The 23,787-nt window shown below is 33.2% G+C and overlaps 1 protein-coding gene across 1 annotated transcript; it reads right to left on the bottom strand.

Annotated features, from left to right (window-relative positions):
- Window positions 1–8,540: 8,540 nt before the first annotated feature.
- LOC149561752 (flavonoid 3'-monooxygenase CYP75B137-like) lies at window positions 8,541–21,249 on the bottom strand. Its single transcript, XM_089827898.1, has 5 exons — window positions 20,546–21,249; window positions 20,181–20,245; window positions 16,322–16,395; window positions 12,634–12,753; window positions 8,541–9,173 (listed from the first exon to the last, which is right to left on the bottom strand). The coding sequence occupies exons 1-5, from the start codon at window positions 21,118–21,120 to the stop codon at window positions 8,541–8,543; spliced, it is 1,467 nt and encodes a 488-aa protein (XP_089684024.1). The 5' UTR covers window positions 21,121–21,249.
- Window positions 21,250–23,787: the final 2,538 nt, after the last annotated feature.

Raw genomic sequence — 23,787 nt, 5'->3', positions numbered from 1 at the left:
TTCTCCTGATAGCTGCTAGATTCTCATTTATTTGTTACAATTGCAACTCTACAAGATCATAGGTATGATCTTTCTTTACCAATTTATAGCCTACATCTACTATAATGCAAGGTACACTATTGAGTCTACTAGATTGGTAGAATTTGTGTGCAATGGGGTAAAAGCATAGATCTGTGTCACCATTTGTGATACCAAAACCTGTTTTGGTCAAATCTCATTTCTCTATCAAAACTCAATTTTTTTCAAAAATTAAAAATACCCTTTTCTAGATCTCAGATTCAATATCATCATTATATAAATTTTTGAGTGTTTTGATTAGTTATAATATGTTATAATCTCAAAGTATTATAAGTCAATATTTCAACATTTTAGAAGATGCTCCCTCAAAAAAGGAAAAAAATAGTAAATCATATCGAAAAAAATTAAAAATGATATTTATCGCTAGAGGAGAGAATCCTCTTCACAAATATGTAATTTTATTTCAAGAAGGTATAGATTTGATAGGAAAGTTTTGACGAGAGAAAAAAACTATTGGATTCTGATAAGGTCGAACTTGAGTACTTATAACAAAGAAAATATACATCAAAAATAATTATTTCTTATTTTGTGCACTAGTTATACATGTCATCTATAAGATATTTTCAAATTAGAACAAAAATAGATGATTTACATATACTTGTTTGATAGGAACTACACCCTATATTTTTTACAATTAAAAAAGGGACTTCAACATAAAATAAAATGAATAAATTCTTACTCAAAAAAATTATAAAAATTATAGGCATAAAATTCATCCAATTCTACACATTTCATCAATTTACATCATCTTCATATTTTAAACACAAATACCATTTTTTTTGTCACTAATGTTGAACTGTCACATTCTGATATGACATTTCTTTATAAAAGGTGACACAAGTTTGTGCTTTTACCCAATGACCCTAACAACAAAGTCAACTAGAGGATCTTGGATAGTGTCAATTGTTATCCCTCTTTTATTCCACTTAGCACCTATATTCTTCTCAATTACCTTCTTAGAATTACTCCTAAGGTTCTTTGCCCAATCTAGGGTCGAGTACCCTCTAACTCTATGTACAATTATCTTTGTGATTTTTATAGGCCCATACTCCAACCATAAGCTACCATCATGCATTCTACTCGGCACTAGCCTAATCCATTCAGTATTGAAAATGGTGGGGAATTCTAGAGCTCGTGTTAAACCCTTCCTTTCAACAATCTGAAATTCTTCTTTCAACACTCCATTCTCACATAATTTTTCATAGGCCTCCCTCATTTCCATGTCACTTATGGCTCCAATCTTCCAATTTTAGCATTTCCTTACATCTTGAACCATTACAACCTTAGAGGGTATGATGGATAGTGCTCCAGCTGGATCATTCTTATATATAACTTTAGGTATTGGGTGGAAATCCGGTTATTTGACCTCTTTGGACACTAGTTGGACTTCAAATTGTTCCTTCTCATGAGTCTTGCTAGAGCTAGAAGCCATTTTTTTTGTCTAGGGTTTGTATGCAAATAAAATATGAAATTGTGTAACTTGGCACAGACATAAATACCTTGAAATCGATGGAATCATGTTGGAATATTTTTGAAATCTTCTTATACGCTAAATTCTCTGCTTTGAATTCACTATGTGCTTCTTTCTCATCTTTTCTCTTTGTTTGCAATGAGAGAAAAAATATTTAAAAAGCAATAATATACCCTATTTTTATTTCATTTAATGCTTAGTGTGTTTATAGTTGTCCACTTAGCTTCTAAAGGATTCTATATTACTCAGCTCCTACTGCTTTTTCACCACTCAGCTTCCACTAATCATTCGGCTCCTACTATTTTGACAATCAACTTAGCACACTTGTGAAATCTTGAACTTTTAACTTTGCATCTTTGTTCATGCTAATCTATTCTTTTCAGTACTTTCTTGCCTAGGAACTAACGTATGATAAAACTTTGTAAATCAATCCCTTATGCCTTCTCTTAGTTAGTTTGATGAAGTGTGACCACTTGACCTGTTAGGTGAAGTGATCCCTTCATTTGATGTGCTACTCCCATCTTTCTTCTTCCATGTCTTGTTCATTTCTCCTTTTATGTGTTCAACATCTACCTTCTCTTTACCTTTTTCATTCTTTGTGTTGGATGCCTTTGACCTTGTTGGACAATTCCTACTGATATGACCAATCTTCAAGCAACTAAAATTTAGGTTTGGCTAAACCATCTGCTGTAGTTCCCTCTGAAATGTGTCCTTATGCAATTTTTAGAAATGTGTCCATATTCCTAATAGTAATTACAACTATACCTAGTGTTGTAGTTCCAATTGTAGTGATGTCCATAGTTACCTTCCCTTGCTATCTAATTTGATATCCACATAGCCTTTGATCTACACTCAAAAGATCTATGTCCATAATTATTACAGTTGTAGCAGTGACCTTCAAATTTTGGTGTTCTAATAGTCCTAGTCCTACAATTGTGTGCTTGATGTCCTTTCTTTTTGCACTTATGACAATAACTTGTATTCTTAGGCTTATCACGCTGATGGGTATTCTTGCTCCTACACACATTAAAGGTATGTCCCTTTTTACCACACAAATGAAAATGAGGTTTAGTGTTCTTACCTTTATTACTCCTTTAAATGACAAGTAGGTTTAGTGTTCTTACCTTTATTACTCCTTTCTTCTGCAATTTTAGATGATTCTCCTTGTTCAGTGTTGATGTAACCTAGTCATGAAGTATCATTTCTTGACCTTGGTGATTTTAGTAGCTACTCAAAGTACTTGAAGCTCTCTACAATCTCCTTTTCTCTTTTTAGGTCATTTTGTAGTTGTTCATTTTGAATCTTCAATATAGAGATCTCAATGTCCTTGACATTTAGTTCATGATGTGCATTCATCATTTGACTCATGGTGTCTAGCTGCATGTTTGAGATTCTCACAAGTTCAATTGACTTTTCTTCCAGTCTATTGGCAAGGTTTCTCTTGTCTTCTTCTAGCATAGCCTTGTCTTTAATGGCTCTTTTCTTTTGTTCAATCACATCACAAAGCATCATATCTTTTGATTCTTGTTCAAGCTTGAGTGTTCTGATTTCTTCTGTTTGAGCTCTATTCTTCTCCATCAAGTCTACTATTGCTACATCAAAACTCTTTGGAATCTCTATTTGAAAACATATTTGAGGTGTCAATCTCCTTGTATTGTGTGTCATTCTCAGCTATGGCAATCTCTCTTCTTCTCTTTAAGGATTTTCTCAGTTCTCCTTTGGCTTCTTCTAAAGCATGTAAAGCAAGTTGTATGTCAGTTGTGTAATTCTCTATGATCTTCCCAAGTTTGCAGACTTCCATTTCCAGAACTTTTCTCCAAGTTGTAAAGCTTCTCCTTATGAGAACTGTGCTCTGATACCAATTGTTGGAATTAACAAGTGGGAAATTTTACTTCTGAGAGGGGCAGGGGGGGGGGGGGCAGGGGGGGGGTGAATCAGAAGTAACTAACTTTAACCTTTTCAAATCCTTTTAACTGATATCATCCACATGCATGAAAATAGACAACACACAAATTTGGTGACCCAAAAACCCTCCAAAATGAGAAGGTAAAACTGGGGTGGGGATGACACCCACAAAATATCACTACCCTGCTAAAATTAGGCCTAGTTAAAGGAATTTTGTACATTCACTTGGAATGCCACTCTATTAAAGGATTTACAAATGGCTGCTAGGCCAACCTAAGTCCATAGGATTTCCATATCTAATATAATTGCTAGAAAGTATTAGAAAGACTTAACCTAATAGCATTGCAATCTTCAATTGCTGATTCTAAATCCTTGTTCTGCTTTGACTACTATGATTCTTGCTTGATCTGATATGTCACTCTTCAAGATTCTAATACTCTATTTTTCAACAACTAGATTCTTCTATTCTGCTTTGTTCTTCTCTAAGTCTTTTCACCCTTCTTCACTTTGTTATAATTCACCCATACACTTCTTTCTCATGCATCCTCTCTCTCTCTCTCTCTCAAAATGGGGTTTCATCCTCCTTTTAAAGATTTCAAAGAATTAGGGTTAGGTATGAATCTAAAATCAATATTAAATCTTCATTTCATGCTCATTTCTTGCACTTTTCCTATTGGTTGCATGCTAATTGCATAGGTAATGTAAAATATTTCTTCTTATCTTCAAGATCCTTTGAGATTCATCTCATGTCGGCTCTAAAAATGGTTTACATCTAATTTTGTGAAGACACAAACTCATATGTTGATTTTGTGTTACTTGACACATACTAGTTGTTGATGCTCAACACATATAGGAAAATTGGCTCACTCAGCTCCTATAGCAATTTTGTCTTGCTTGGCACTTATAGCAATACTATTTTGCTTGACATCTATACATCACTAGGCACTTGAACTTCGCTTGGCACCTAAAGTTCACTTGGCACTTGAAGTTCACTCGGCACCTATTGAATTCTCTAGCTCAACATACATTGTAGCTTGGCTTCTGTATTACACTAAGCATTAACTGAAGAACTAGTTAAGTGTGTTGACACTCAATTGTCAAAACCAATCCGAGACTAACAAATATGTGTCAAGTAACACTATTTAAACAAAAATGTCTAGAATGGCACAAACTTTGAGGTAAGCCATTTTGAACTGACATGTACATGGTATTTAATGATTGTAGAGTTTGTTATAGAGTTTATTATGCATCTTGATGTGGATCATGGATCCCTACAAAGAAAAGTTAACCAATCAGATTAAGAGGTAAAAAGGGAAACATCCAAATCATTGATTTTATTTTAGAAGGCTCTACAAATGGCTATTATAGGATAGATCCAAACCTATTTTGAAAGGATGCAAAGTGATGTGAATGTTTATGCGAAGAAGTTGTATTTAGGAGGCTGGAAGCAAAGTTGTGAAATAATAGAGTATAGCAAATGAGTGAAGCAATGAAGAGAAGAGTAAAGATATATCAAATAGGAGATCAAATTAGAGAGTGGAAAAAGAATATTTGTAATCAACACTGCGAGTGCAGACCAAAGGATCAAGTATTGATACATTTTGGCAAAGTGAATTAGGGTAAATCTTTTAATAGAGTGGTCCTAATAGGCCTAAGTAAATCTCCTAATAGAGTGCTTACTTCATTATAAGTTTTAAATCTTTTAATCAAGGTAGCCTAAAAAATCTTGTAAACTTCTTAATAGGGAAGACCCCTCATAGGGTAGATCATTAGAAGTGATCACATTTGTAGCCCTAATAGGAGAACTTTGTTACAATGGTGGTGAAGGTTTGTGGGTGTTATCCCCACCCCAATTTTACCTTAACTTTTAGAGGCTTTTTGGGTAACCAAAATCCTTTTGATTATACATTTATATCTTTAAGTTTATTGTGTGATGAATAATTAGATTTATTTTACCATTACAAGATTAAGGTTATGTTTTGCATGATCTACATATGATATGGATTAAGTGGTGAATACAACTAAGTTGTTTTAAAGGTAAAATGTTTTAGTCATCCTGATCCACCCCCCGCTCTCAGTATCTCACCAGTTTTGAATCATTTTAGAAATCATGAGTTAGTTTCATTTCTACATCTTCTCCATTCTGTGGAAGACAGTATATTTAAGGTTAGGAAGTAGAGAGAGGAAGGGAAACCCTTCTTATATTCTTTACCAAGCTTTCATGTTTCAATTTTTTAAGTACCACCAATCTATCCACCCACCATTTGAGACTTTCATCCAAGGCTCCCTTACTTATAACTCTCATGCCATTACCACTCCTCAAATTTCTACCAACCCAAGCACAAGGTTGATTTACAAGAGGAGAAAAACTCTATCTATTAAGGGATTCTTGGGGCATGGGAAATATGTTAGTATTATTGACTCTGACATTGATATAGGTAGGAGCAAGAAGTGCACTAGAAGATCCTGCAAGAGATTAAAGATGGAAAAATTCAAAACTCTGCCCAAAAAGGAAATTGTAGTTAGATTTGATTCCATGAAGACTAAGAGAAAACCCACCAAAATGAAGAAAATAAAGGCTCTCCATACTAACATATGGTAAGGAGGAAGTTGAAAGAAAGGAAAATCCTATGAACCCTAACCCTTCCCATGTTTCCAATACTCTAAATAGTTATAATCCTGCCACTAAAAAAATTGACTAGGTGATGTGACATCTCTTCACTTGCAAGGATTATTAATGAAGAGGAGGCCAAGGCTTAAGGGATCCCCCTAGGAAGTTTTAGAGAAGAAAGCATATACGAGAAGTTTAATAAGCTACAAGCTTCCTTCAAGGACCTTGCTAAAAATCAAGAGAATCTATACCATAAATTTAACTTTATTACAGGGTTTATAACTAAGGTCATGCATTTAGCAGCAATGACACTTTCTCTTTTGCAGGTTAATGAAGATGATGCTGAGACTACAAAGGATAGGGAGACCACTCACTCATTTTATAGCTTCTTGGTGGATGATTGGTTTAGGACCTTGTTCAATAAACCAATCAAAGAAGAAAGCGAGAAGATAGCGAAGGATGATGATGGGAAGAAAGAGGGGATGCAACCAATTGTGTTTTTATTTAAGTTTTTGTTATTGTTCTAATTATAGTCATAAACTCTCTGCCCAGATGGGCTTATATGGTTTAATAAGATTTGGTGTAGTATGTATGGTAGTATCTTTAAGGTTTCTCCTTTAGTTTTTGGACTGGCAATATGAATGGGTTTAAACACGCTGATAAAATAGATAGTGATCATTATATGAAGATTGATTGTAATTTGATGTTTAGAAAGGGTGTGGGGTGAATCACTATTGAATGATTTTTGGTTGATTCTTAGCATTCTGTAATCAATGTCAGCCCCCCCCTTTTGTGGTTGCTATCTAATATATAAAAAATAATTTATTATTTAATTATGAAAATAATAAATAAAAAAATCCAGCCAATTTAAAATATAGTTGTCCAATAAAATTTTATATTGTATTTTTAAAATGATAACTAATAGATAAATTGATAAGCAATTATTAACAATCTTAACAATTTTGAAACTCTAATTGCAATTTATTAAATAACTACTTATCTTAACAATTAGATACAATATGATAAAAGAGATGGACAAGTTCCATGTAGTGGCTTAGTACTTGCCTTTACTAGTCTTAGTTTTAATTATTTACACACACACACACACACACACACACACACACACACACACACACACACACACACATATCTTAATGATTAGACGATACAATATGATAAAAGAGATGGACAAGTGCCATGTCATGGCTTAGTACTCTCCTTTACTAGTCTTATATATATATATATATATATATATATATATATATATGGCCAAACCCTTCTATTATAATTTAATAAATAAAATTGCATGGATTTTTTGTTCAAACAGGCATTGGTAGAAAAGAACAGAGTAAGAAAACCTAAAATCTTGTGTAAAACTGAAGTCCTATACTATACAGATTAAAAGGGGCATACCCCAGTTTACATCATCTAGTTTAATTTACATAAAAGTGTTTTAATCAAAATATTTCCTTGAGAAGATGAGAAAAAATGTAACTCTAACCCACCACTACGACTTCCTTTCATTTTATATATAAATTTAGTTGTAATTTTGTTATACATTTATTATATAAGTGGAATAATAATTTTTGGTTTCCCAATATCACTAATTAATAAAAATTGAATGGAATAGCACTCAACTAGGAATTGTAATAAATAATTAGACTAAATATTTAAAATAATAAATAAATACATAAAATTAATATATTTATTTATAAATTAAAATAAACATTTATAATGGTTAAAAGTATGAAAGATCAAATTATTCATTATATTATTACAATGTATAAATTTCAATCTTAAAATTCATAGACAATAATTGAAGTTTTAAAATAGAAATTTAAGATACTTTAAATAAATAGATAACAAATGTGCTAAAACATGTGCTAAAAATTAGGGATAAGGGAAACAAATATAAATATTTTCTTTAAAATCATATTTCATAACTCACAAATTCTCATATAAGACTAAAATACATTTATCTAATGAAAAATTAGAAAACTAATATATAAATTTCAAAGTTAAAAATTGGCATGTATATTTAGAAACATTATATATATATATATATATATATATATAAAATAAAATGAGTTTTAATTGGTAGAATAATAACTCATTTAATAACTACTTAATGCTAAAAAGTGGCACAATAGTAGTTAGACTATAGGCGCGCACTTATAATCATAAAATTGTAAGAGAAGACTTGTGTAAGAAAAAAATAACATATTCTTTTATTTATCTTCATGAACTCATATTGATCTCTAGACTGATTTGAAAATATAAATACCTAGACTCTGAGTTTAATAACTAGCACAAAAAAGTGGGTCAAACAGGAGTCTTAATTCCTAAACCAAAAGTGTTAAATAGTCAAAGTTGAATTTTTTAACCTAAAATTAAGATTAATTAGTCCCTTAGTATGTGATGTTTAAAGATGTTCAAAAAGACTTAAAACAGTTAATAAATCGATTACCCTTTAACTCACGGGTTATAAACATTAGCTGGCAGACGAGGGATAACCAAAAGGGTGAGAGGAACTTGCCTACGAATTAAAACCTCATATTTCTCACCCATGTCCAAATCTCCGGGTTCCTGACCATATGGAAGCGACCAATCAAATGCATGAATAAAACTTGCAAGTGCAAACTGAATCATACGGAGCCCCAGATTATAACCCGGGCACATTCTTCGCCCTGCACCGAACGGTATTATTCGAAAATCTCTTCCATCCAGATTCACCGGATCCTCCACAAATCGATCCGGATCAAACTTCAGCGGCTTCTCCCACGCTTTTGGATCTCTCGCTATGCTCCACACATTCACCATCACATGCGAATTCGGCGGAATAAAATGCCCCATTATTTCCCTTGATGATTCTGGAGATGCGTACGGAAGCATCAGCGGCGTTGGCGGGTGTAGACGGAGTGTTTCTGTCACAACCGCTTGTAAATACTTCAGTTGAGGAAGATGAGATTCTGTTACTCTCTCTTCCATTCCGACAACTGAATCCACTTCGTCTCTGACTTTGCTCATCAGTTGAGGATGTCGGATCAGCTCGGACATCGCCCATTCCACCGTGCCTGTAGCCATGTCGGTTCCCGCTGCAATCATGTTCTACAATTTATCAGAATTTCTTTTTAATTCTTTTGAAATTAAGAACTAGAATCTACAACAAAGGTAAATTGTGAAAAATCAAACTATTGCAGTCACTGATTATTAATCTCCTATCACAAATGATTATTAAACTGCTGAAAATAAATTCTCAGCTAATATCGAAAAATAACACAAATGCAACTTCACTTAAAATACGGAAAGAAATGCGCAACAGAATCAACACAATATTTTTGGACAAATTGTCCTTGGAAAAACTCCTAAGGGAAAACCAGTTCTACAGATGAGAAATTATATTAAACTTCAGCAAATCAAGAGATACAAAATTCCTTGCCTCACACTGGCAGAACTCCGACAACCTCCTAATTTCTTCCGCTGATATTTCTCACTGCTATCCCTGCGCTAACACTACGCCCTTGCTAACACTGCAAGACTGTTTGCTAACACTGCAAACTGCTTCTCCAAAAGCTTCCTTGCTAACACTGCAAGACTGTTTGCTAACACTGCAAACTGCTTCTCCAAAAGCTTCCTTGCTAACACTGCAAGACTGTTTGCTAACACTGCAAACTGCTTCTCCAAAAGCTTCCTTGCTAATACTCCAAGACTGTTTGCTAACACTGCAAACTGCTTCTCCAAAAGCTTCCTTGCCTTCTGTGTCCTCCAAATGCCCCCTAGACCCCTTTTTATACTACTCTCGTTGGTAAACCAACGACCGAGATTAAATCAAACCAACGGCTAAGATTAAGACAACTCAACAGCCAATAATAGAATTGGTTGCAAGGTGTCCAAAAGGGAATCTCTAAAATTAGTAAATAATAACCATTTAATAATTTTTGGCAAGTGGACAAACAGCTGTCCAAACCACCCATAAATACAACCACTATTCATAGATAAGGACGAACAGCTGTCCAAGCTACCCATAAATAGTGCTGCTATAATAATAATACTTTTTATCATAACAAACTTTATTCATACTTTTTATCATACTTGTGATATTTTTCCAACTTGATTCATAACTCCAACCAACGTCCATTTTGAAGCATTTCTCCATGTAACGCCCCGCCAAAGAATCCAAAAGAATTAACTTAAAGTTTCACTAAGTTTGCTAAACATTTTTTTTTTTTTTAAAGTAAGAATGTATAACATACATATCAAACACATAGTAGCGGAAGCAATAACATGTAATCATCGACCAACATACATTGCAAGTTACATTTCTTAAAGATCCCAAGACGTTGAGTCACATTTAAATTTAATTAATTCTAAGTCTAACAACTATCACATACATATGAAAGAATAATCAGAAAGTTCCATGTCCATAATATACATTTGATCCGAATGCCTCTTGGCAAATTAATTCGGAATGCTCAATCATCCACTGTACAAGTCACAGGGTATGAAAGGCTTAAAAGAATATACATATGTAAAGATAAAGATACAACATCCTCAAATCCATGATACAAAGTACAATAAAATATATGAAACTATTCACCATACATGATACATACATACATCGATAATGATAAAACATCTATCATAAAATTTAACTATCCATCATAATAATCCAAGAACATAGTGAAGGTAAATGCCAATCACGAACACTCCAGCCATGGTGACCACGGAACGGATCTCAATGGTAAGAGTAAAAAGCACTACCACCCGACCGCGTGGAACCTAAATGGTCCACTCCCACCGCACTGAGGAGATAGTCTCAAGTCCCAAACAAGGTATCAAAACACAAAACACAAAACACAAGTACTCTCTAAGTCTGGAAATCCTAAAAGTATACTAACTCAAGGGTTCCAACATAGATAGACATCTAGACCCAGAGGCACCACAAAGACACGTAGGAAACCTAATATGCAAGCGGGAAAGTGTCATCGCAAAAGTCACGTAGAAGTTACCCGAGCAATCCCTTAGGAATCCCGGGTCCCTACTGATCCTTGCGGCCACTAGTATCCTCTCGTACTGACGAGGCATACTATGGAGTGCAAGGTCGTAACCAAGCGTTCTCTCTACCCCATCCTAGTCTGTACTAGCACTCAAGGCATGAGAGAGAACATACAATTATCTTATTAGGTTCATTTTCCCTTATTTAGTGTAAATGTTTTCACTTATTAAAACAACTTACAATGGGTTACTCCAGGCAGCCTCTTAGGGCCCCGATCCCCATTGCAAGCCACTTCCCGACTCTACACATAGATAACCTACCCTAGGCTCATGAAAATACAAATCAAGAATCATAATAAAACCACCTCAGTCCTATATGAGCAACTGAAAAGACATCATAAAAGATAAGCCACAAAACTACATCAGTTCTTCATGAGCAACAGATAAGCACCAAATAATAATCATATGACCACGACAGTTCTCTATCAGCAACTGAAGGCATCAATGATAAAAACACAAAATCCAATGGTTCTCCAATGAGCAACCAGAAAGTATCCCAATAGTAAATTACAATACTGATCGAAGACTCCAAAATGGTCAAGTCAAAACATGACATCATCAAGAACATAACAAACACTTCAGTCCTCTCAAGCGACCGAAAAGCAATCCAAGTATAACTGATCGAGACTGAAAAATGGTTATCAAATATAACTGATCGATGACTCAAAAATGGTTAAGTCAAGTATCTCAAATACGTACATCTCAGCTTCACATAAAGAAACTGGAAAGCAATAACAAACAGTAAATACAATCATATCATAGAGCACTTCATCACATTACCATGGTCAGGTTAAGAAAGATCGAGTCCAAATCATCATGACATCACATTCACAACCCCGAGCCTCTGGTAACAACCTAAACTGGTCAACGCTAAACCAACCCCAAAACACTCAAAGCACAAGGACAACATCAAAGTCTCAGAGATTGGATTTGAAAGTATATTATTGAGTTAAGGTAAGGTTTATGTTTTAGTTTAACGTCGAATTCAAGTAACTAGGTTTTCATAACTACCCCTTACGATTAACCCAATTCTATAATAACTTCCATTAAGTCAATATTCCAAATCTACCATTTAATCAATTAATATTCATTATTAATTAACTTTAATTAAACTAATTTCAATTAATTTAATCAATAATCACTGTTCTTAATTACTTATTTTAATATCTACATTAATTACTAATTTATTAATATTTATCAAAAAAATTAATTAATAAATTAATACTTACATAAAAAAAAATTATATTAAATGCATTAATATTTAATTATTAAATATTAATAAAGATTATTATTAAAACATTATTAAAAAAATTAAAAATTATAGATTGAAAATTTGAATAGTTAATATTGTTTTCTCTATTAGATTACATATGTGAATGTTTAAAATAAATAAATAAATAAATAAATAAAAATAAAAAATAAAAAATAAAAAATATTAAAAAAAAATAATATTAATAAATTTTTTTTTAATATTAATGGGAGGGGGCGGGAATACCCACACCCCCCCCCGTACCGCTCCGGCAGCTCTGCCGTCCCTGTCGCAGAGTACTGCGGCAGCGGCAGTACAGAGTACTGCCGGCGGCCGCAGTCCTCTGTGGCAGCTGCAGGCGGCCTTTGTGTATAAGCCGGCGGGCTTAAAAAAATTACTCAATTTTTTTTTATATTCGTTTTTTAATTAAATTAATGTTATTAAAAAGGGTTTTTATTAATATTTAAAACATCCAAAAGAATTAACTTAAAGTTTCACTAAGTTTGCTAAACATTTTTTTTTTTTTTTAAAATTTAAAATTCAACCCTTCCCCGTTCAAATCTAAATTTCTTTAATCTATCGAACAAGGATTCATGATCACTCTTTTAATCTCTACGTATGTCGAATATATTGACAAGCATTTAATAATTTACAATATTGAAATATTGAAGCTTTCATCACAAAGAATTCAAATGTACAATCCACAAACACGAAGAAGACAGGAAAGAGAAATTACGTATTTAATCAACAATCAAAGCACAAGACCCTACCTAGTCCTGATGCTAACATGAAACCCCCGAAAAACTGTGAGAGAATTTGCTCCTCTTCAATTACTTTTCTCTAAAAATCTTTCCTAGAATTCCTCTTCTGAAATTCGCTTCCAAAAGTTGTCTCCCAAAATTTCTGTCTTCCCCAAATTCTTTGTTCCAATTTGTGTCCCAATTCGTGTCCTTCCAAAAATGAACCCCCAAAGTTGTGATAAGCAATTTCTCCTCAAATCGGGGCACTAATTGTGCGTTTACCCGAGAAGACTCTTTGCACAACTCAGTTAACTCCAAATTAACCTTTATTATCTTTTCTTTTATTTTGCATTCAACTTTCATGCACATTAAGTTAAATTATTAAATAACTTTATTTAATATTCCACTTGACTTCTATTTTTAATCTTTATTACTTTTAATCTCATGCGCACTTTATGAAATTAAAGTAACATTATTATTTTCACTTATTTTTTTATCTTTTAATAAATTTCTTTTATTTAATCTTATGCATAAGTCATGCGAACTAGAATCTTTTATTAAATAATTATATTTTCACTTTTTAAATTATTTTAGAAACTAAATTGATAAAAATATTTATTAACTCAAATAATAATAATATTTAGCATTTATTTAAAAATGAACTCTAAATATATTATTATTAAATTAACTAAATATTATCACGTTCTAAATTTAGACTTAAAGCTTTTATCTCCAAATTTAATTCCTTTCATTTAATTAATTTCTCAATTTAAATAAAAATAATTAAATATTAAAAAGTCATAATAATCTTCTATTAAATTAAATCATTAATTAATCGTTTTAATTAATTTCTTTTATATTTAAACTCATGCTTAGATCATGCGATCTAGAAACTTTTAATAATTTAATATCTTTTCCACTTTTAATTTATTTAAGAAACTTTAATTGATAAAATATTTATTAATTCAATTAATAATATTTAGCATTTATTTAAAAATGAACTCTAAATATATATTATTATTAAATTAAATAAATATTATCACATTCTAAAATTATACTTAAAACTTTTATTTCCAAATTTAATACTTTTTATTTAATTAATTTCTCAATTAATTAAATATAATTAAATATTAAAATATCATAATAATTTTCTATTAAATTAAATCATTAATTAATCCTTTTAATTAAACTTAATTAATAGAAAATACATCAAGGACTCATAAAGCAACATATGAAAACCTATCATAGAAGAACACATACTAAATCAAACAAAAAGGGTTATAATCATGAAATAACATCATTTGATGCATTCAGAGGGTACTTAACTCAGATACTTGTCCTAATTATCAATTAGGACAATTGGCTAAAGGTTTTAGGATTTGGACTTAAGAGTTTATGTCCCCTCTCTTACCATTGAGATAATGCGATAGGGTACGCTCATCTTGGCAATTCAGGGAAGTCGATACCCAGTACCTGCAACCTGCATAAAATCCACGCATGTACAGACACAATATTCTAAGCTAAACAGACAATGGCAGGAAGTGGTGCATCGTGTAGATCCTGACTAGCAGGTGACTACGACTCCCTTCCTTAACCACATCAGAAACACCATACATAAAGAAAACAAACACTCACACCATACACATGCAGTATGGGGTAAGTATCCATAAGAAAGCACATGTGATAATAAACCATATAACTAATCATCATTGATAATTGAAAACATTGAATAATCATCATACATGCATGAAATATAGAGTACCAAGTAATCTCATCATATAATAAACTGAGTGTAAAACAACATCTGATAATCTCTCAAATAATAATACTGATCATCAAACATAAATTGGCCTAAAAGAGTTTGGCAAGGATGACAGAAATGCGACTTAGGGGCAGGCACTACATCCACCCCCCTTAGACTTAGGCTTACTCCTGGAAGCCTACAAGAAAAGAAAAGCTAAGGCCTCACTGTGCGGGTCCCATTGGACCCTTTCCCCCCGTAGGAGGATAAGACTCCACTGAGTACACTCTCTGGGCTCTATCCATGCCACCAACTGTGGGTTCTTAAGCTGCAGGTCTCTGGCCTGAGAATTGTGGTTTCCCTTGAGGGCAACGAGACGACTTGTGTCCGCATTGTCCACATGAGAAACACTCTCCATTGAAGCTCCTCTAAACTCTAGGTGCACTAGACTGTTGGAAACTACCTCCACTAGGATAAGACTGAACACTCTGAGATGGTTGGTCATACTGGATGTGCTTGTTGCGCTGAGCGTTGTGATAGTTCCTAGTATTGGAACCACCGCCACCACTCTGTGCTGGAGGATAAGTACCCTCCTGCCGCTGATTACCCCCAGTAGGAGGTTTCCTATTGCCACCTGTTCCCTGACCACCCTTCGATCCTGATGCTGAAGGTGCTCCTACAAAACCCCCATGTCCTAAGTTCACACTCTGCTCTACAAGGACGGCTCAATGTACCGCATCCTTGAGGGTTTTAGGTTCAAACACCTTAACACCCCCAATTAAACGGTTGTTCAAGCCTCTAATGAAATGTTGTGCCAACTGTGCTGGGTTGTCACTGAATCCCAAAAAAGGCATGAGCTCATAGAACTTGCGCTCATACTCTATAACGGTCATAGTGAACTGTCTCAGGTTATGGAACTCATCTGCTCTATGCTGCTTCCATTCCTCTGGTAGGAATCATTCACGAAAGCTCTCTAAGAATAACTCCCATGTGACACTGTCCATGCTAATGCCCAACTTCTTTTCCTCGATAGTCCACCAGGTGGCCCCAAAGAACTCTAGGTTGGTGATAGCAAACCTCGCTTTGACATTACTGTCAAAGTCCTGCATAGCAAAAATCCTGTCAAGGGCAATAAGCCACTGCTCAGCTACATATCCAGAACCCTGCCCATTAAAGGGCTTGACCCTGGACCTCTGAAGGTCCTTCATCTGTGAAGATACAATGGATCTATGTCGATCCCTCAGAGGGCTCCTAGACCTAGGTCTATGCTCATGTCCTGCCCCATGTGCTCTATCCTGCTCAAGAACAGGAGGTAGGCGATCAATGATGGTTCGCATCAATTGCCTCATGTCAACCTCCTCCGAGTCAGCATGCTCCTCTCTATGGTTCTCTTCCTGATGCTCACTGACATGCTCTTCCCTATTCTCTTCCAGAATGGGGCTCTCGTGGATAGACTCATGAACACTAATACCTCTGCCTTGTCCACGACCTCTGCCACGGCTAAGGCTACGGCCTCTAACGGAAGATCTTGTCCCAGATACCATCCTACAATAATATCCAAGACACAAGATGCTAAAATAACCATGAAACATACTACTGAAACACATAGATAAAAGACACATGTTTTGCAAACAAGATATTTTCAATTTTCAGTTTACCTATAATTTCAGTTTAAGTATGATTTCAGTTTTGAAGCCTAAGTGTTGAAGTATGAAAAATAGGTAACTAATAGTTTACATAATGTTTCAGTTCAACTAGTTTCAAGTTCCAGTTTAAGGTTTGCATTTTTGTTCAACTAGTTAACACTAGTGGCGTTCCAATATACCCAGAGCTCCCAATGTAGAAACTCTGGCTCTGATACCAGATGTAACGCCCCGCCAAGGGATCCAAAAGAATTAACTTAAAGTTTCACTAAGTTTGCTAAACATTTTTTTTTTTTTTTAAATTTAAAATTCAACCCTTCCCCGTTCAAATCTAAATTTCTTTAATCTATCGAACAAGGATTCATGATCACTCTTTTAATCTCTACGTATGTCGAATATATTGACAAGCATTTAATAATTTACAATATTGAAATATTGAAGCTTTCATCACAAAGAATTCAAATGTACAATCCACAAACACGAAGAAGACAGGAAAGAGAAATTACATATTTAATCAACAATCAAAGCACAAGACCCTACCTGGTCCTGATGCTAACATGAAACCCCCGAAAAACTGTGAGAGAATTTGCTCCTCTTCAATTACTTTTCTCTAAAAATCTTTCCTAGAATTCCTCTTCTGAAATTCGCTTCCAAAAGTTGTCTCCCAAAATTTCTGTCTTCCCCAAATTCCTTGTTCCAATTTGTGTCCCAATTCGTGTCCTTCCAAAAATGAACCCCCAAAGTTGTGATAAGCAATTTCTCCTCAAATCGGGGCACTAATTGTGCGTTTACCCAAGAAGACTCTTTGCACAACTCAGTTAACTCCAAATTAACTTTTATTATCTTTTCTTTTATTTTGCATTCAACTTTCATGCACATTAAGTTAAATTATTAAATAACTTTATTTAATATTCCACTTGACTTCTATTTTTAATCTTTATTACTTTTAATCTCATGCGCACTTTATGAAATTAAAGTAACATTATTATTTTCACTTATTTTTTTATCTTTTAATAAATTTCTTTTATTTAATCTTATGCATAAGTCATGTGAACTAGAATCTTTTATTAAATAATTATATTTTCACTTTTTAAATTATTTTAGAAACTAAATTGATAAAAATATTTATTAACTCAAATAATAATAATATTTAGCATTTATTTAAAAATGAACTCTAAATATATTATTATTAAATTAACTAAATATTATCACGTTCTAAATTTAGACTTAAAGCTTTTATCTCCAAATTTAATTCCTTTCATTTAATTAATTTCTCAATTTAAATAAAAATAATTAAATATTAAAAAGTCATAATAATCTTCTATTAAATTAAATCATTAATTAATCGTTTTAATTAATTTCTTTTATATTTAAACTCATGCTTAGATCATGCGATCTAGAAACCTTTAATAATTTAATATCTTTTCCACTTTTAATTTATTAAGAAACTTTAATTGATAAAATATTTATTAATTCAATTAATAATATTTAGCATTTATTTAAAAATGAACTCTAAATATATATTATTATTAAATTAAATAAATATTATCACATTCTAAAATTATACTTAAAACTTTTATTTCCAAATTTAATACTTTTTATTTAATTAATTTATCAATTAATTAAATATAATTAAATATTAAAATATCATAATAATTTTCTATTAAATTAAATCATTAATTAATCCTTTTAATTAAACTTAATTAATAGAAAATACATCAAGGACTCATAAAGCAACATATGAAAACCCATCATAGAAGAACACATACTAAATCAAACAAAAAGGGTTATAATCACGAAATAACATCATTTGATGCATTCGGAGGGTACTTAACTCAGATACTTGTCCTAATTATCAATTAGGACAATTGGCTAAAGGGTTTAGGATTTGGACTTAAGAGTTTATGTCCCCTCTCTTACCATTGAGATAATGCGATAGGGTACGCTCATCCTGGCAATTCAGGGAAGTCGATACCCGGTACCTGCAACCTGCATAAAATCCACGCATGTACAGACACAATATTCTAAGCTAAACAGACAATGGCAGGAAGTGGTGCATCGTGTAGATCCTGACTAGCAGGTGACTACGACTCCCTTCCTTAACCACATCAGAAACACCATACATAAAGAAAACAAATACTCACACCATACACATGCAGTATGGGGTAAGTATCCATAAGAAAGCACATGTGATAATAAACCATATAACTAATCATCATTGATAATTGAAAACATTGAATAATCATCATACATGCATGAAATATAGAGTACCAAGTAATCTCATCATATAATAAACTGAGTGTAAAACAACATCTGATAATCTCTCAAATAATAATACTGATCATCAAACATAAATTGGCCTAAAAGAGTTTGGCAAGGATGACAGAAATGCGACTTAGGGGCAGGCACTACACTCCATAGAACTATTGTTCCAACATGTCTTTTCACAATGACTTTTTAATCCACAAAAATTACACGGATGTATATCCCAACACTTGTCTTTCGTGTGCCCTTTCCTGTTACAATTTGAACATTGCATATATTGTTTACATTGAACAAATTTGATTGAATCCATAAAATCATTTCTTTCATCTCTCATATATCCTAGTCCTTCATACTTTGGTCTCATTATTGGCTCAATAGGCTCTATGATTCCTTGTTGATGTTTTCCCAATCCTTTACCTTTGTAACCCATTTTCTTCATTATATTCCATCCAACATTCTTATTATCACAATCAATAGTATTTGATGCCACATTTTCATATTCTTTACCACAAACAACCTCAACGAAGTCACACTTTTCTAGTGGTGAATTCAAATCATCTGTACCACATGAAACATCACATACTGATTTTTCTTTGACACATGCATTTCTTTCAATGACAAATTGATTTAGTTCATCCTTTAACAAGTCATTTTCTTCTTTTACTTTCTTCATTTTCTCCTCTAATTCATCCTTTAACAAGTAATTCTTTTCTTTTACTTTCATCATTTCCTCTTCTAATTCATCATTTCTTTTCTTAACATTGTCCAACAACTTTAATTTTTTCTCTAGCTTTCCATTTGCATCTATATAGTCATTAATCTAATTTAAAAAATTGCATCTTTCTAGATTCATTTCATTTCTTAACTATCTAAGTTCTTCTTGCAAACAATTCTTCTCACAAATTAAATTTCCATTTTCTTTCTTCACATTTATTAATTCTTCTTCTAAAATGTCTATCTCAAAAATTAAATTTGCATTTGCCTTCAACACTCTTTTACCTTGCTTCCCCATTGCTATTAATCCACAAATAACACTTTTTTTGAATTAACTTGGCATTTTATTAGATTTCACAATCATAGTGACAACTTCAAATTTCTTCATCTACGCCCTTAAGAATTGAAATGAAAGATTATTGAATACGATCACCATCTCAACAATATCACACCAAATTCTTATGACTTTTTCTCTACATTGATGAAAATATATAATTTTACCTCCAACAATCTCATTCTTCTCAACAAAATGCAAGCAGCCCTTCTCTTGAGTAATCTTTTACCGAACATTTTTATTCTCCTTTAGGCAGCAACTTCAACAAACAAAACAAATTATTCCACTCCTCATCTTCGCTTTCCAAACATCCAAAGATCTCATTGATGTTGCTCAATCAGATTATAACCTGCAATAGAAAAATACACACATACCAAAAATCTGCCACAGCCCAAGTGTCAATAATGCTCTGATACCATGATGAAAATATAGTACAGAGCTATATCAAAAAATAAATAGAAACATATACACAGAAAGAACTCAGAAAATGAAACTATTTTATTCACTCATAAATCTATGTGATACACATTTTACATTGGCTGGGAGGTTCTATTTATAGAAGCCTTTAGATCATTCTAGATTCAAAATTCAGTTGTAACTTGCTTTCATCGTGGGCAGAAGATTCTGGTTTGATGGACAGCACTCAAGTTATCTGCTGACCATTTTATATCTATTTTCCATTGAAGGAGGATTTGTTTCAACTGTTTGAAAGAAATAAGGAATGCAATAACTGCTCATTCAATTTGTAACAAACCACATTACGTGGTGGTAGAATAGGTCTATCCAACAGGCCAGCGGGAAAGACATGGTGATGTCGTTTCTATTGTACAGCAGAATATCTGTAGCCGCTCCCATGTTTTCCGGTCTGTTTGCAAAATCGGAATCAAAAGTCTTGAGGATAGCAGTTGCAGCTTCTTGAGACGATGCAACAATGGCGGGTGTGCTGCCTAGTTTGAGAAACATGAGGCCGCCATAACGCTGGGAAAGAGAATGAAGAGACTGGTGGGGATTCGAACCCAGGACCAGCAGGTTCCCCAAAATCGGCAGCCATCGTGGCCCCGGTGGCAGCTTTAGCTTACCTCCGGTCACTAGTAAGTAAAAACAAGAAGCTACCACCACCGCTATGAGAGGTAGGTTAACATAAACTGAAAATACGGAAGAAAATGGAACAGACATTATAACATCCATATGGGCGTTTCTTTGCGTCTTACTACTTGTAGCGCTTGGTATAATACAAGATTTTAATGGTCGTTTGCTGACTTGAAGCTTCATATGAATAAGAACGCTTGCCCTGCGTCTGCCCGCGAAGATCATCAAATAAATATTGGCCTCCTCCTTAATTGCACATTTGCAACGTACAGATGATGCTTGGATACTAATTTTCCAATTACTAAATGTATTCGGACGTCTAGAATTTTATTGACCAAATAGACCAAACAGACCAAAGATGTCTATTAGGTCAATAAAATTCTAGACGTACGAAGAAATTGCTATATTTGGAAGAAGGGTCTCAAATTTAAGTTAAAGTAGGTATTAGTTGTTATTGACCAAATAAACCAAACAAACCAAAGATGTCTATTTAGTCAATAAAATTCTAGAAGTATCAAGAAATTGTTATACTTGGAAAAAGGGTGCTCAAGTTTAAGTTAAAGTGGGTATTAGTTGTTAAATATATTTGTATGTGTTAATTATTTATTTTGATGTTAAAAGAGTTATTTTCATGACGATCTTAGAGTATTAAGGATATGGTATTATTATAGTCTATGGCTCGGCTCATATAGCCTGATGCTTGGCAATCTATTGATGCTCAGAAGAGCTTTTCTACTAAATCTTCACAATGCTTGGATGTTGATGCTCAGCAACCTCTTTTTGTGGTTCAGGTAAGGTGTTGGTTCACCTTCATATACGTAAGACAAAATTTATGTAGTCTTTAGATTCTTTCTTTCATTCTTCTCCATTCTTTTGTGTAGCTTCATCAACTCTAATATTTGCACTTCCCACAATTTTGTAAGCATTAGAACTCAAACACTTATATGCCTTTCTTTTAGTGGAATATCCTAGAAATATGCCTTCACTTTTTTTATTAAGTTTTCATTTTCTTGTATCCTTCAATGTGTAACATTTTCTTCCAAAAACTTTAAAATATTTGACATTACGTGCATAGCCATACCAAAGTTCAAAAGGTTTTTTGTTTGTACCTTTCATCACTTGAACTTGATTTAAAGTATAGACTGTAGTAGTTACATATTTCCTCTATTATTTTTTGTGGAACATTCTTCTCAATCATTAGTGTCCTTGCTTAGTCCATGACTGATCTATTCCTTCTTTCAGCTATACCATTCTATGGTGGAGTCCTTGGTGCACTCATTTGTCTCTTAATTCTTTTGTCATTGCAAAATATGTTGAACTCATTTGATATGCATTCACCACCTATATGTGATCTCAAGCACTTCAAACTCTTTTGTATTTCTATCTCAACTCTATCTGAATACCACTTAAACATTTCAAATACATCAGATTTTTCTGTAAGAAATATCACAATCATCATTCTAGAAAAGTAATCAAAAAATAGAATGAAGTATTTGTCACCATAATAACTTTTCACTCCCATAGGACCACATAAATCAGTATGAACCAATTCAAAAATATCATTAGATCAATAAGTCTTGCTCTTGAAACTAGACTTTGTCTTTTCTCTCATTTGACATTATTTGCACAATACTTTATCAAGTTTTATTAATCTTGGTAATCCTCTTATTGTTTTCATCTTACTAATGCTTACCAAATTATCAAAGTTCACATGACATGTATACTCTTAATGTATACCTAAATATCTTCAAATTGTGAAAATAGACAAGTATGTTTAAATAGGTCTAGATAGAGAAGGTTACCTCTTGTTTGATCACCACTTCCAATTAGTTCACCAGTATCATCATAGATCTTGGCCTTTCTATTTTTAAATTCAACTCTATAGCTTGCAACCCCATTTGCAAAACCTTCACCAAGTGTTGTGCTTCACCCCTGTGAGCATCACCTAGATCCAATGAGTGCTAACTATTTCATTTATTCTCATGAGAGATGGATTCATGTTGAATCACTACTCATGAAACATGGGTCATCCAGTTTGACTCAAAATCATATAGTTAAATCCTGAGATTCACATCACAACTCAAATATAGTGAGTCTACCAATTACACTATCCAAGGTCATATCATTACCAAGTGTACATCTCAATCCTTGGGTTGTTGATACTCTAATTCCATAGATAGGAAGTAAATTCCTCAAAACCTTACTTATCACAATCTCATTAGATATGATGCCTCCAACTCCTCTAATTGCATTCACAACCTCTTTGATTCAGCCACAATATTGTGCAATAGTTTCACCCTTTTTCATTCTCATGTCATCAAATTTATCTCTCAAGCTTTTAGCTTTAGCTCTCAACACATTTTTGTCTCCTCCACAGATTTTTCCAACTTGTCCCACATTTTCTTTGCAGTAGTACATTCCTTAACATCATCAAATTCAACATAACTTAGAGAATATGCTAGATATATCATCATTTGATTATACTCTTTCTTCTCCTTAATTTTTTCAACAGACATATGTCTAGGTACTTCAATGTATTCATTTGCCAAATAGTACAATGTCAAACATTAAACTCTAGAAAGATACAATTTTATCTATAATTGCTATGCTGGGAAGTTCTCCTTGTTCAACTTAGGTACCTCTCTTGTCCATCTTGATCTTTGGCTTAAGTCTTTCAAACTTTCCTTACAAGCACCAAAATCTCTTATACTAATTGTTAGAATATTTAGAATAACTGAGAGGGGGGTGAATTAGTTATCCTGATGTCTAGATGTACCATCACAACTTTTACTAACTTCAAACAACTTAAACAATATCACTAAACCACTTAGTTTGTATAGCACACCATCATCAACTCAAAATTATGTTCATTACTTAACTCTTCATTCAATA

This window comes from Cupressus sempervirens, chromosome 4, assembly GCF_028749045.1.
Source record: "Cupressus sempervirens isolate cs-2001-9-10 chromosome 4, ASM2874904v1, whole genome shotgun sequence".
Classification (NCBI taxonomy): Eukaryota; Viridiplantae; Streptophyta; class Pinopsida; order Cupressales; family Cupressaceae; genus Cupressus; species Cupressus sempervirens.
Note: the sequence above shows the minus strand (reverse complement) of the source record. Positions and strands in the feature narration are given on the sequence as shown.